The sequence below is a fragment of the Panicum virgatum genome, chromosome 2N, assembly GCF_016808335.1.
Source record: "Panicum virgatum strain AP13 chromosome 2N, P.virgatum_v5, whole genome shotgun sequence".
NCBI lineage: Eukaryota > Viridiplantae > Streptophyta > Magnoliopsida > Poales > Poaceae > Panicum > Panicum virgatum.
Genome location: NC_053146.1, coordinates 69518167 through 69530572, shown reverse-complemented (window position 1 = coordinate 69530572; position 12406 = coordinate 69518167). Strand labels below are relative to the sequence as shown.

Genomic DNA, 12406 nt, shown 5'->3' with positions numbered 1-12406 from the left:
ATGCATGAGCCAAAAGTATAAATATATGAAAAAAAGATTTATACTATTATTAATTGGTTTCAAAATGCACGCAGTACGTACAAACTCAACTCTTGTTTCCTTCTTTTTTTTTCCTTGTTTAGTTTTTCACCACACTCAAAATTAAAGAAAAGATCGATAGATAACCTGATGAATACTTTTAAACTTGGTAGCTAGGTATGTAGTACTCATGCATGATGTACAATACCAAAAACCTGTATGCATGTAGATCAGACCCCCTAATGATAATAATTAATTTGGCCGGCGGCCGATCAGATCCATATGCTAGTAGCAGCTAGGCTGCCGAGGGCGCCGGGAAGTAGTTGGCGGCGCCGGCCTCCGCCAGAGCCTGCAGCAGCGGCTCGTCGCCCTTGTAGTCGAGGGTGTCGTCGTTGAAGACGTCCCACCACTTGGTGACCAGCATCTTGATGTCGTCGCGCTCCATGTTGGGCTCCTGCCCCGTGTACCTCCAAGGCTTGGACCCCGCGGCGCAGTAGTGCACCACCTTGACCTTGCCGAGCTCCGGCATCTTGTCCGGGTGCCTCCACAGCATGGCCAGCACCAGGTTGTACGCCGGCGGGATGGGCGTGTACACGTCCCGGAAGAACACGTTGAGGAAGTCCTGCTCCGCGAAGGGCGTCGGCGGCGTCGCCACCAGCGCGTCCAGGAGGTCCCTGGCCGTGCCCAGGCTGGGCTCGTGCACGAACATGCCGGCGTTGAAGTAGAGCGGCGGCGGGGGGCCGAGCTCCGCGGCCGGCCAGGCCACGGGCTCCGGGCACTGCTGGCAGTAACCGATCTTGTACTGCGGGGTGTGGCTCCACGTCTTCTCGCAGAAGCAGTCCATCACCGCGTAGAAGCGGCCCTTGTCGAGCTCGAACAGCTCGTCGATGTTGTCGAACACCTGGATGTCCGCGTCAAGGTACACCATGCGCTCGTACTCCACGAACTGCATGTGCATGTTAATATGATTGATTGATTTACAAACATATATATGCATGGTTAACAAATAATTGCATCTATACCTCCCAGATCCTGAGCTTTGAGTAGTTGATGACGTAGTAGGCCATGGCGAACTGCGTCTGGCTGTCGGGCGGGTACACCGGCTGGATCTCGCGGACGACGCAGCCCTGGTCGCGCAGCTTGCGGCGGTGCTCCTCCGGCACGTCGGGGAGCACGGCCACCACCAGCGGGTAGGCCGAGCGCACCCGGCGCAGGCCCTTGGCCAGCCCCACCACGCCCTTCCAGTAGTCGCCGTCGCCGGCCAGGAACGTCACGTACGCTCTCTTCGCCGCCGCCTGCTGCTTGCTGCTGTACGCCGACGACATTGCAGGCTAGGTGTTGCCCGGGTACGTGTTCCTCCGATCCGATCCCTAGCTAGCTAGCTAGCTACTCTCCAGAAAACTCTTACGCTCTCGTACGTTGTGCTTGATGATGAACGATGATGCCTGGGCAAGTGCTCTTAATTTATAGGCAGCCGGCCGGTCTGGTGTGGTGGTGTCGTCCACCATCGCGCGCGCGGCGGTTGCGGCGGCTGAGCGTACGCGTGTCGGGGCCCGGTGACCGGACGGCGTCGATGCAAAGGACGGAGGGGAAGGCGCTGGAGATCGCGACGGCAACCATACCATTCCATTTGACCATTCCCTCTTCCTCCTGCTTGCTTTTTGGAATGGAATTTATTTATTACTATGCTTAAGATTGGATTATTTACTGCTTTTGAGTAAGTAAAAAATTATATATTTCTCATTGCCGCGCGCGTACGTGAGCCCTGCTGATCATTAAGGCCGCCGGTTGGATAAGCTCATCAGCTAGTACTGTGTATACCTGGATAAGGAATGGACGATAGGATAAACGGTATATTCTCACTCTTTGAATGCGATTGATTCTTGCTATATATTCTAATAATGTCCTTTTATTTGATTCCGGATTACTATATATATTTCATTCAATTCACGTCAATAACCTTCCCTATCTGAATTCTGAAACCGTATGTACGTGAAACGGAAATGGGATTATTCGGTGCCTTGATTTTAAAGATCACATTATTATCTATTTTTTATTTCCAAAACAAAGACCACATGCATCATCCATTTGATGATCTGACGGTTAGTTGCAGGTGTCACATGTACTCCTAGATGGAGTATTATATATGATTGTTGACCATAGTTCTTCCGGGTGTCGCGTGCCTTTTTTTTATACAACCAATCAATATTTTCCCCCCTAAATAAAGCAGCAATGAATCATCAGAATATACTAGAAGCTAGTACATTATTTGATCTCTTCGATCAAAAGCAGGTCTTCTCTCTTTTTTTTTCTTTCTTCTGAAGAATCTAATGTATATTCCAATGCATATATGCAGGTGGTTGTCAGAAGCAGAGAAGATCAGATGGAACATGGCCATCGCATGGATGGCTTTTGCGATGGAGCAACCTGCTGGCGATATGATAGTTGCAGAAGCCTCTGTTAGATTCCAGCTCCTTTGGTTCAGGGTCAAATAGAAATATATAATTAAGAGACGCAACCGTCAGGCGGCCGGTGAGCTTCGATCAGGTTGACAACTAGGAGTAGGAGTGGTACCATACTCCCTACGTATTGATAAAGAAAATCGTTTTAGACAAGATTTGAGTCAAACGTTGAAAATATAAATCATCAATAATTTTTAAGTTGTTGTGTTTACAAATATGAAAATTATATGAATAGATTTGTCTTGAAAAATATTTTCATAAAAATTTACGTATATCATTTTTTTATTTCTTATTTTTTTTTTAAAAAATAAGAAATTAAAGTTGTGTTTTGGACACCATGTCTCTGTCTCGGAGGACTTCATGTACGGAGGGAATATGTACCGGTGGTCTAGGTGGATGGCAACGGCCGTACCGACCCCTGGTGACTGATGACGATCGTCTCTGTCCCGTGGTCGGTTCATCTATCCGATCCTCAGCCACCGGCCGCCCACGAGACGGCGACGCGTGCGTGCGTACCATGACACATGCACCTATCAGCCGGCGACGACGTGCACGATCGACGATTTGGACGGCGTTGGTATTAGAGCAGCCGGCCTTGCCCTGGTGCCATGCCAGCCTGCCATGGGGACGAGACGAAAGTACAGGTCGCGCGCGCGTACGACAAAACGCAGCAGCAGCCAGCAGGTGGCCATATCTCCATGCATCTCCTTCATGGATTGGATTGATTCAAGGACCCAACCCAACCCAGTCAAAGCGATGGAGATTGATGTTAATTATCGCATCATACAGTACATGTGCCATTCATTACTAGTGATTAATTAGCGAGACAACGCCTTCACATGGACAAACTAGTACCACTTAGTAGTTCCAAAACACAAGCAAATCATGTTATTCCCGATATGAATGAATTATCGTCTTCATGTTTCCAACATACTGTACAACAGATCCAACATCATGCTTCTTTTCTTTATCAGCAGCTAGCCAACTACAAACTCCTTCCACTATCAAAACTGAGGAATGAAATCCCGGACGTATAAACATCAAAACTTCTACAGTTCAATACCAAACACATAGAGCATCTGGCATCATCTCCTCTAGTACATATTACAACAGAGAGCAGCATACAGGACAGGGGCGGTTCATCCCACGTAAGCCTGTATAGTATTTAATTTAGACCAAAGCAGTACTATTTTAATATAATCTTAATTAACATGGTATATATTATTCACTGGTTTAGCCCGGGCTGGATGGCCCCTTTCTAGCTCCGCCCCTGGCCTCAGCTGAGCACAACAGATCAGCGTCTTACTTATCTGTACCAACAAACATTTTGACCAGGAAACCTCGTTGCACTGAAGCAATTCCTTAGGTGTCGCTATCAAACTCTGTTGACCTAGTTGGCAATTGCCATAACCCTTCATCCCCATAGTACAGTGCTCCTAATGATATTGATGAAGCACATTGCACTAGTTCACTGAAGCTAGCCTGTCCAAATGCAGACAAGTTCATATTAAGGACACCAGGTAATGCTTCCCTTCCCGTAGCGGAAAAAAGGGGGAAGACAATACTATGTATAGCAGGAACTTGAAGAATGCGAAAGCATGCTAGTTCAGTTGGCACTGGAGATAAAATCACACCCAAGTTGACAAGTAACTTCCATGCAGTCAGAGTCAGCATTTGAGTACCCAGGCCATGATAGTCATCAGACACTCAAGCGTGGATTTTCATTACATATATCAGGTTGCACTTGTATATAGCACACTGTCAATCTAGGGCTACACCTGACCTGAAGTGCAAACCTTGGTCTTTAATACATGTAAGCATACTTATTTGTTTCGAGTAAAGTGCAGTGGCAAGTCCATGCATTGCATGTCTGGAAAATTAGTAATAAACTACAATATTCTGGGTGTATTGCAGGAAATGCTGTGCTTTGGTATTTGACTACAGTGCAAAGGCAATTTCATTTAAAGAAGGTAACGAATTTTATCAGAGAAGGTAAAGCTGCTGTACCTTGCAGTGCCTTCTCTATGCTGATGTGAGCCACTTCACAAACTTTGTCATGAAATAGTTAGAGAAAAACTTCCTGCTGATAAAAAACCACACCTGCAACTTTGAGAGAAATTTGAGTTGGATAAATTCCCAAGTTTAAATACTTTCAAACCATACAACAACTAAATTTAAATAAGAACTCAGAAAGACAAAAGATCCCTACAACGGGTGTGACAATTTTCAATTCACGTCTAAAACATCAGGTCTTCAGTTAGCACAAGGCATGGTTCACATGCACCATAGCAAACATTACCTTGGCATTGTTGCTCTAGATAATCTTGTATAGTTAACTTGCAAGAATCAGACTACCTTAGTACCTAGACTTTTTGATAAACTTATTCAACTACAGTTACCTAGATAATTGAATGCCTAGTGAATATATGATAAAAAGCTTACTCAAAAGAATCAGAAGGCCAAGCTGAAACATACCTTGCCCTCTGTTTATCTTTTGGTCTTCTTTCTGGTCAGGTCCACCAGCACTGATGCATGCATTGAAACAAAGTCACTCAGCCAAGCTATGTTCAATAACACAGCAATGAGCTTAGAAGCAATGGCCTTTGACCTCTGATGATAAGAAGCTTCATGGAGCCTAAACCAGGCGAAAGATCCCGAAGAGGCTGAAGCTCTCCAGAAGGTTAGCTCCTACTTGTTCTTTGATTTAAGCACATTGATTAGCCTGTCCGAAACATCCCTGTCAAGAATGATACCATTCTCCATCATATATTCCCATACCTCATAAGCCAGTGTAACTTTCCCCTCCTCCAGGAGACCACTGATCAAATACCTAAACGTCAAGCTATCAGGTTCTACCCCTCTAGTCCTCATATCTCTGAACAGATCAAGGGCTTCAATTGCCCTTGAGCTTTTTCCAAGCCAATATATGAGTGTGTTAAAAGTAATAATATCTGGCGGTACTTCCTTCTGAAGCATCTGCGAGAAAATTTCCTGAGCTCGTTTAAAATGACCAGCTTTACACAAGTTGTGGAGCATAATATTGTACAGATTAACATTAGGAACAATCTGAGTCTTCAACATCTGCTCAAAAGTTTCTTCAGCTAAGTTGTGATATCCTACACTGTAGAGACCATTAATCAGAGTTCCATATGTCACAGCATCTGCCTGTATTCCCTTATAACTCATTTCTTTGAATAGCTTCAATGCAGAGTTTACCTTTCTTGCCTTGCAAAATGCATCAATCAATATGTTACAGGATATAATATCACAGAACCCACCAACTTCCATATGATCAGCAACAAAAGCAAATGCCTTGTCCAGTTGATTAGCTTTGCATAATCCTTTTAACATTTGATTATAGCTGTACCGGTCAGGATTTACCCCACTCATTTCCATCTTCTTCATCAAGTCTTCAGCATCCTTTACCATACCGGTGTCGCAGTAATGGTTCAAAACGATATTATATGTGACAACATCTGGTTCACACCCATTTTTCCGCATGAAGGATATGATTTTGAAGGCTTTGCCGATGCTTCCGGATCTCCAGAAAGCACTTATCAGGGCATTGTAAATACATACACTGAGTTCTAAATTAAGACTCAACATCATCAACGCTAGCTCAAAAGCCTCATCGATCTTGTCATTCTTGCACAACCCAAATATCAATACACCACAACCAATGGTATCAGGCTTAAGGCCCCTCCTCACCATTTCTTCCCAAAGCTCGACTGCTTCTGCGAACTGCTTATTATCACATAAGCAACCAACAACTGTTGTGTATGTGACAACATCTGGATCGGTTCCTTTTATCCCCATCTTCTCCAGCATCTTCAAGGCATCATGCAACCTATTTTGTCTACACAAATAGTCAACATATATATTACATGCCCAAATGTCTGGAAAGCACCCAAATTTATCCATATCAGCCAGAAGCTCCTCTACAAGCCCAATCCTGTGTGACTGGCACAGTGCAGATATCCATCTTGAATAAGTGAATGGAGTCAAGCAAAAACCTTTATCAAGTGCCATGCCATAATACTTCTCCACCAAATCGAAGCAACAGTTCTTAACCAGGACACCTACGAACCTGTTGTAGTCCACGCCAAACTCACGACAACCGGACGTAACCATCTCATCAAATGTCTGGATGACCGAATTGAACTTGCCTGCCCGGACATAGCCGGACAAGAGGATCCTATAGAGAGAGCGATGCAGTGCCACCCCCTGACTCCTCACTCGCTCAAGGAACTCTGACAGCAGAGAAAAGTTACCATCTATAAACAGCAGGCTCGCAATGTATGCTATCGCGAACTGTGTATGGTCAAATCCAGGCCTAGACTCTGCCCACCAGTAAAACCGAACGGCAGTCTCCGAGTCTGACAAACCCCGGAGCACCCTGTTGACAACAAACGGATCCAGGTCGACATGAAGCCTCTCCAGCTCCAGCTCCACCGAATCTGACCACCTCCCCAGTTCCAAAGCTCTCCCAATAGCGCTACTGACGTGCACCCGCACCGGCCAGAACAGCTCCGACAGCCGCCCAGAGGTCCGTGGTGTGGCATTTTCGCCGCCGCCACTGTACCACACCCTCCTCCACGAAATGATCAAGGAAACGGCGCGGCGGACGCAGAACCAGGTAATCTGAGACGACCAAGGCGGTCGTTTGGCCAAGAACATAACAGATCCCTCTTCCGGGAGTTTGGTCGAACACCTGGCCGACAGGGGCGGGCTTAGTGCCGGGCATGGGAAGTTGAGTTGGGCCCCCAATCTTTTCGATAGATAAGCTTGACCAGTGCCTCGGGTTCCAACTCCAGCGGCCGCATCCGAGATTTAGCCTCTGCGGGATGGAGACGAAGAAGAAAGATGAGCTTAGTAGAACCAAACCGGAGGCACGGATTGGTGGATTAGATCGGCAGTCCACCAGGCATTAAAGAATCAGATGCTAGCTGATGCGGGGAGGGGGAGGAGGAGCAGGATGGGCAATGGCGAGGAGTAGCTCGGCGACGGCTGCCGTGCTTGGGTGGGTGGAGGCTCCCGGTTAGACGGCGCGGGAGGAGGGTGGCGGAGACGAGGACGAGGAGGAAGCGACGCTCCAGGTTCTGCTGGGCTTCACTGGGCCAGGCTGTTCTTTACAGTGTTGGGATCCTTTGACTGGCACACGGCCTGCTGACAGTCCGTTTCCTGTCGGGCGGTAGAGGTACAGAACTATAAATTTTGAAAACTAAAATATATTTCTGTATTTTTTTTTGAAAAATGTAAAAATAAAAAAGACGCGGGGAAAGAGAAGGGCCATGCTTTGCAGGCCGGGCTGAGTACCAATCAGGTTGGGCCCAAATCAGGCCTACGCAGGATGGAAGAAGCAACCTTTTTTGTTTTGCAGGTAGGTGCTTTTTTGTGTTGGAATTGTTGGAAAGGAAGAGAATTCTGAAAGAAAAAAAATGTTGGAAAGGAAGAAGGTATGAAACGGGTTTCAAGCCCTAGACTAGAGAGCATGTGCCGTGAATTGTTCAAAGGTGTCCACGAGGTCAGGTAAGGCTGATGCCGAGCTGAGCTACCAAACTAAACTATAGCCTCGCCTCTTAGACCTAATCTAGCAAGGCATCGAGCCATATGCCATGGGGGTGGGCAACGGGAGCTAGTAGCAAAGCTAAGACGAACTGAGCTTCTCCTGTATGTCAACCGGTGAGTGTCCATTGCTTTCCAAGCAACCGTAGTATGTGCATATATACTACATACTCTTCTCTTGCATTGGATCTGTTTTCGATCTGCCGGCCATTACTATGCGTGCTTGATCATCTGTCGGGTCGGGTCACTTCGGGTTTCGGGTCAAAAAATATTGGCCCATGCCCGACCCATGACATAGTCGGGTCGGGTCGGGTTGGCCCGCAATTTTGTGTGTAATTTTCGGGTTGGATCGAGTTTTATTGAGTTTCGGATCAAAAATTTCGGCCCGTACCCGACCAGTCACTTGGTCGGGTCGGGCCGGGTCGGGTTTTTTTCGGGTGGATCGGGTCGGGTTTATTGGGTTGGGTGACCCGTGATCAGGCCTCCGTGACCATCCACTCATCAGCTGCCGGCGGCGGCAACCGTTTTTTATGAGTATTCGTAGTAGGCTGGAATGAGTGAGGCCCTGGGCTGCCATGGGCCGGAAAACTCACCTACTACCAGGGTTTACCGTTTCGGTCGGAAAGACCGAAATTTCGGTACTTTTTTCCGTTTTCGCTACTCACCGGGAAGCGAATTTCGGTCCGGAAAATGGGTGATTTCGGTTTCAAATTCAAAAATATGAAAGTCAAACTTTAGTCAAAAAACGAAATTTCGGAACAGTAAAAACGGAATTGTAATCCCTGCCTACTACTACCGTCTACCACTACCACTAGGTGGAATTGTCACTCAAAAAAAAAACTAAAAGGTGAATTGTTGGAAAGGAATAAAAATAGTGCATGCATGATTGAGCCTGGCGGGCGGGGGCGGGCGGGGTGCAATGCAACAACCAACAACAGTGTGCTGTGTCTGGATTCGCGGGTTGCTGCTGCTTCAAGAGAGACAAGCAGCCAGCACAAGGCTGCCACGTGCTTGTCCAATCCTGTTCCTCTCCTGATTCACTCTGGTCGGCAGCTCCAGCAGCCTCCAGCCCAACAGTGTTTTTCTCTCACACCGCTCCAGCACCAGCTTCCAACCACCAACCAGCCAACAGTATTTTTCTCTCACACCACTCCAGCCACCGGCTCCAGCTCTAGCCCAGCGAACAGAGTGATTGACTGCGCTGCACTAGTACCGACAGTTAGGAGTAGCATGTTTGTGTTCTTTTTCCAGGGCAGTTTCATTCCCAGCCCCGGCCCTTTAATCTGTCCGGATCAATGGTCTTGTTTGGAGAAATATACTAGGAATATTTTGAAGGTTAAAGAATAGCCTCAATTTGAAGGTTAAAAAATAGCCTTAAAAATAACCCACCAAAAAAATAGTCTTTAGTCTGTTTGGATCTTTGGACTATTTGACCGTTCATGCACTTTTCTGATTATTAGGCTCCCACTACCTTGGATCTAGCAAACTCTGCTCGTGGCCCTTCCTATGGCCGCCCTCGCGTTCCTCTGTCATCGTGGTCCAGCGCCGCTACCGCCGCTAGCCGGTGTTGTCATGGTCAAGCGCTGCCGCCACGAGCTGGTGCCGTCATGGCTTAGCACCACTGCCGCCGCCACCAGTAGAGTCCAGCGCTGCCAGGCCGCCATGGAGGAGAAGAACGGAGGAGGAGGAGGAGGAGGAGCCGCGGACACTTGCCCGCCAGTCAGCCGCGCCGCGGGAGCCGGGCCTTTGTGACGCCACGAGTGAGGTGAGGCGGCGCCAGTGGGGGTCGCGGGTGGAGGCTTCGGCGCCTGGGACTGACTGGGAGCGAGGCGGCGGCATTGGCGAGTGGGCGAGGTGGCGGCGCTTCCGGGTGGAGCAGCGACGCTGGCGGGTGGAGGCGGCGGCGCGGGTGGGGGAAGCATCGCGCAGGTGGGGAGATGCCGAGATTGGGATCCGGTGCGGGTGGGAAGATGCCGAGACGAGGATCCGGTGCGGATGGGAAAGAGAAGGAGAGTTAACTTTTTCAGTGGGTCCCACACAAAATAGCGCAAATATCACCCTTTAGGGTGGGATAGTTTAATTATTTGACTGGGCTATTTCCAAATAGCCTTAAAATATTCTACATGTTTGGTTTCTCTAGAGCTATTTGGGCTATTTGAGGGGTGAGATAATAAATATCTTAGGATCCAAAAGGGTCCATGTCACCTGCTACTATAGTAGGTGTATTTGCATGCAGATATGAAATTGACTGATTTTTTAGTATGGCTGTGTTTAGATGAGGTGGAAAGAGGAGAAAAAGTCACATCAGTCACTGTAGTATACTGTAGCACTTTTCGTTTGTTTGTGGTAAATATTGTCCTACCATGACCTAACTAGGCTCAAAAGATTCGTCTCGCAACGTACATCAAAACTATGCAATTAGTTTTTTTATTTAACTACATTTAGTACTCCATGCATAGGTTATTTACTATATTTAATGTTTCGATGTGATAGGAGATGTGATAGATGTGATGGAAAATTTGGAAATTTGGTGGGAACTAAACACACCCTATGATTTGTATGCCTGTGACTGAATTTGACTCGTCGGAACAGGCAAAGGCAACGTTTGCGGCTGCAGCTTCTAGACGTTCTTCAGTATTGTAGTGGGACAGCTGAAGCACTTGCTTGCTACTAGTAGCTCACTTCTCAAATTGAACGCCTTTGCGCTTGACTAACGACGCATACACTAGCTTATTGCAGTGTATCAACTGATGACTTGTTTGCCAGCTCTGTTAATCTTGTTGTATCCTCTGTCGGACTTGACCGCAACAATTGAATAGGCACAATGTGATGTGACTCTTTGGTCAGAGCAAGAGAGAGAGAGAGAGAGCATATCTCTCCTCTCCTCGATCCCTATGTTTTTCTCATTTCGTTTCCAAGTCTTCTTTCCTTCCTACCCACTAAAAATAGCTAGGACCAATGCAAATTGGTCTAGTGTGTGTGGTTCTGGAGTGCTGCATGGACTACACTGAAGAATTGCAGCAGCATTTCTAGCTGTACTCGTCAAACTGAACCATCATCCAAGATTTGTCTCCCGGTCAGAGTAATTCAACTCCAACATTGTCAAACTCAGACCGATCCATCATCAGCCCAAGACAGTTTGTCTCCGAGGCAGAGTGATACGTTCAAAGTAAGTCTGACGACATGCAAGTTTCATTCAGCACATGGTAAACCTGTGTGTGTCATTAAATTGTCTCTCTGCTTGTCCCTTTACAGCCGTGTAAATACGATTGTTGGAGCTGTCAAAAAAAAAACAACCTGATAGCAAAGACATTCATCTCATCAGTGCTTCTTCACCGTACCTGGCTTACCTAATACGTAAGTAAAATTCCTTCTACTACTTCTAGAAGATGGATACTCCCTCCTTCCCCGTTTATAAGGCATGGTGGAACATGACACGGTCTTCTAAACAACACTTTGACCATTTATTTATCATATATTATATCACTTTTGATTATAAACTTATAATCATTGTAAACTATGTTTGATTATGAATCCAATCATATGAAATTTGCATTATAAAAATAAAAATTTAATAGTCAAATTATTGGTCAAAGATGAGAAGATTTGAATCTTGATATACGTGTATGCCTTATAAACGGGGAAGGAGGGAGTAGATCACAACACACAAAACGGCATGTCCTTTTCTGCATGGACCTCGCATTGAAACTTGCACCCTCGCAACAACTCGTGCCGTTTAATTTCTTCCCATAAAGAAACACATCCCCGAAACGAACCCAGTGTCGTTTTTTTATACGAAAATCGTCACTCACCTAACACGAACAACACTACTAGCTCTCTCCACAAGTCAAGGCGTTGTCCTGAAAGAAGAGTATGGCTGTACGAACGACTCTGACAAATCAGGCTGTCCTGCTTTGCATAACCAACCATTATCTATCTCATCTCAATAATGATAAGACCTCGATCACATCATGCGGTAGCATTTGTCTCCATGAACAAACAAAATGCTGTCTCGCGTCACGTAATTTTTGACTCCGCGACCGCTAACGTTTGAAAGGTTTCTCTTGCTTACATTTGACTGCACTGCACTGCACTGCACTGCACTGCACTGCATATTGTGTGATCGTCTACCTGTTTTCTCTGAAATTCTTGGTATGCATATATCAGCCTGCCCTAGTTAGTTGTAGCTACGACCAGGCGTCTAATTAATTAATAAGCTGGGACCCTCACCAATGCAATAATGCAAGCAGTAGATCGAGCTGCACCAGACCAGACTGCTGCCGATAGACATATACGGGGTACATGACCTTTATCTACGCATGCATGCATTTCAACATGGAAGGGTCTAAAGATTTGAAAGT

At 46.6% G+C, this 12406-nt stretch overlaps 2 protein-coding genes across 5 annotated transcripts; both read right to left on the bottom strand.

The window, feature by feature from the left end:
• Window positions 1-18: 18 nt before the first annotated feature.
• On the bottom strand, window positions 19-1463 carry LOC120662221 (galactinol synthase 2-like). The gene is made up of 2 exons (XM_039941365.1): window positions 1041-1463; window positions 19-964 (listed from the first exon to the last, which is right to left on the bottom strand). The coding sequence occupies exons 1-2, from the start codon at window positions 1341-1343 to the stop codon at window positions 314-316; spliced, it is 954 nt and encodes a 317-aa protein (XP_039797299.1). The 5' UTR covers window positions 1344-1463; the 3' UTR covers window positions 19-313.
• Window positions 1464-3342: 1879 nt separating this feature from the next.
• LOC120662220 (pentatricopeptide repeat-containing protein At1g13040, mitochondrial-like) lies at window positions 3343-7610 on the bottom strand. Of its 4 annotated transcripts, none has more exons than XM_039941364.1 (4): window positions 5089-7610; window positions 4956-5005; window positions 4488-4586; window positions 3343-3962 (listed from the first exon to the last, which is right to left on the bottom strand). In XM_039941364.1, the coding sequence occupies exon 1, from the start codon at window positions 7155-7157 to the stop codon at window positions 5169-5171; it is 1989 nt and encodes a 662-aa protein (XP_039797298.1). In that variant the 5' UTR covers window positions 7158-7610; the 3' UTR covers window positions 3343-3962; window positions 4488-4586; window positions 4956-5005; window positions 5089-5168. The 4 variants fall into 4 exon arrangements, with proteins under 4 accessions (XP_039797298.1, XP_039797297.1, XP_039797296.1 ...); XM_039941363.1 differs by having other exon boundaries at window positions 4488-4580; XM_039941362.1 differs by having other exon boundaries at window positions 4956-7610.
• Window positions 7611-12406: the final 4796 nt, after the last annotated feature.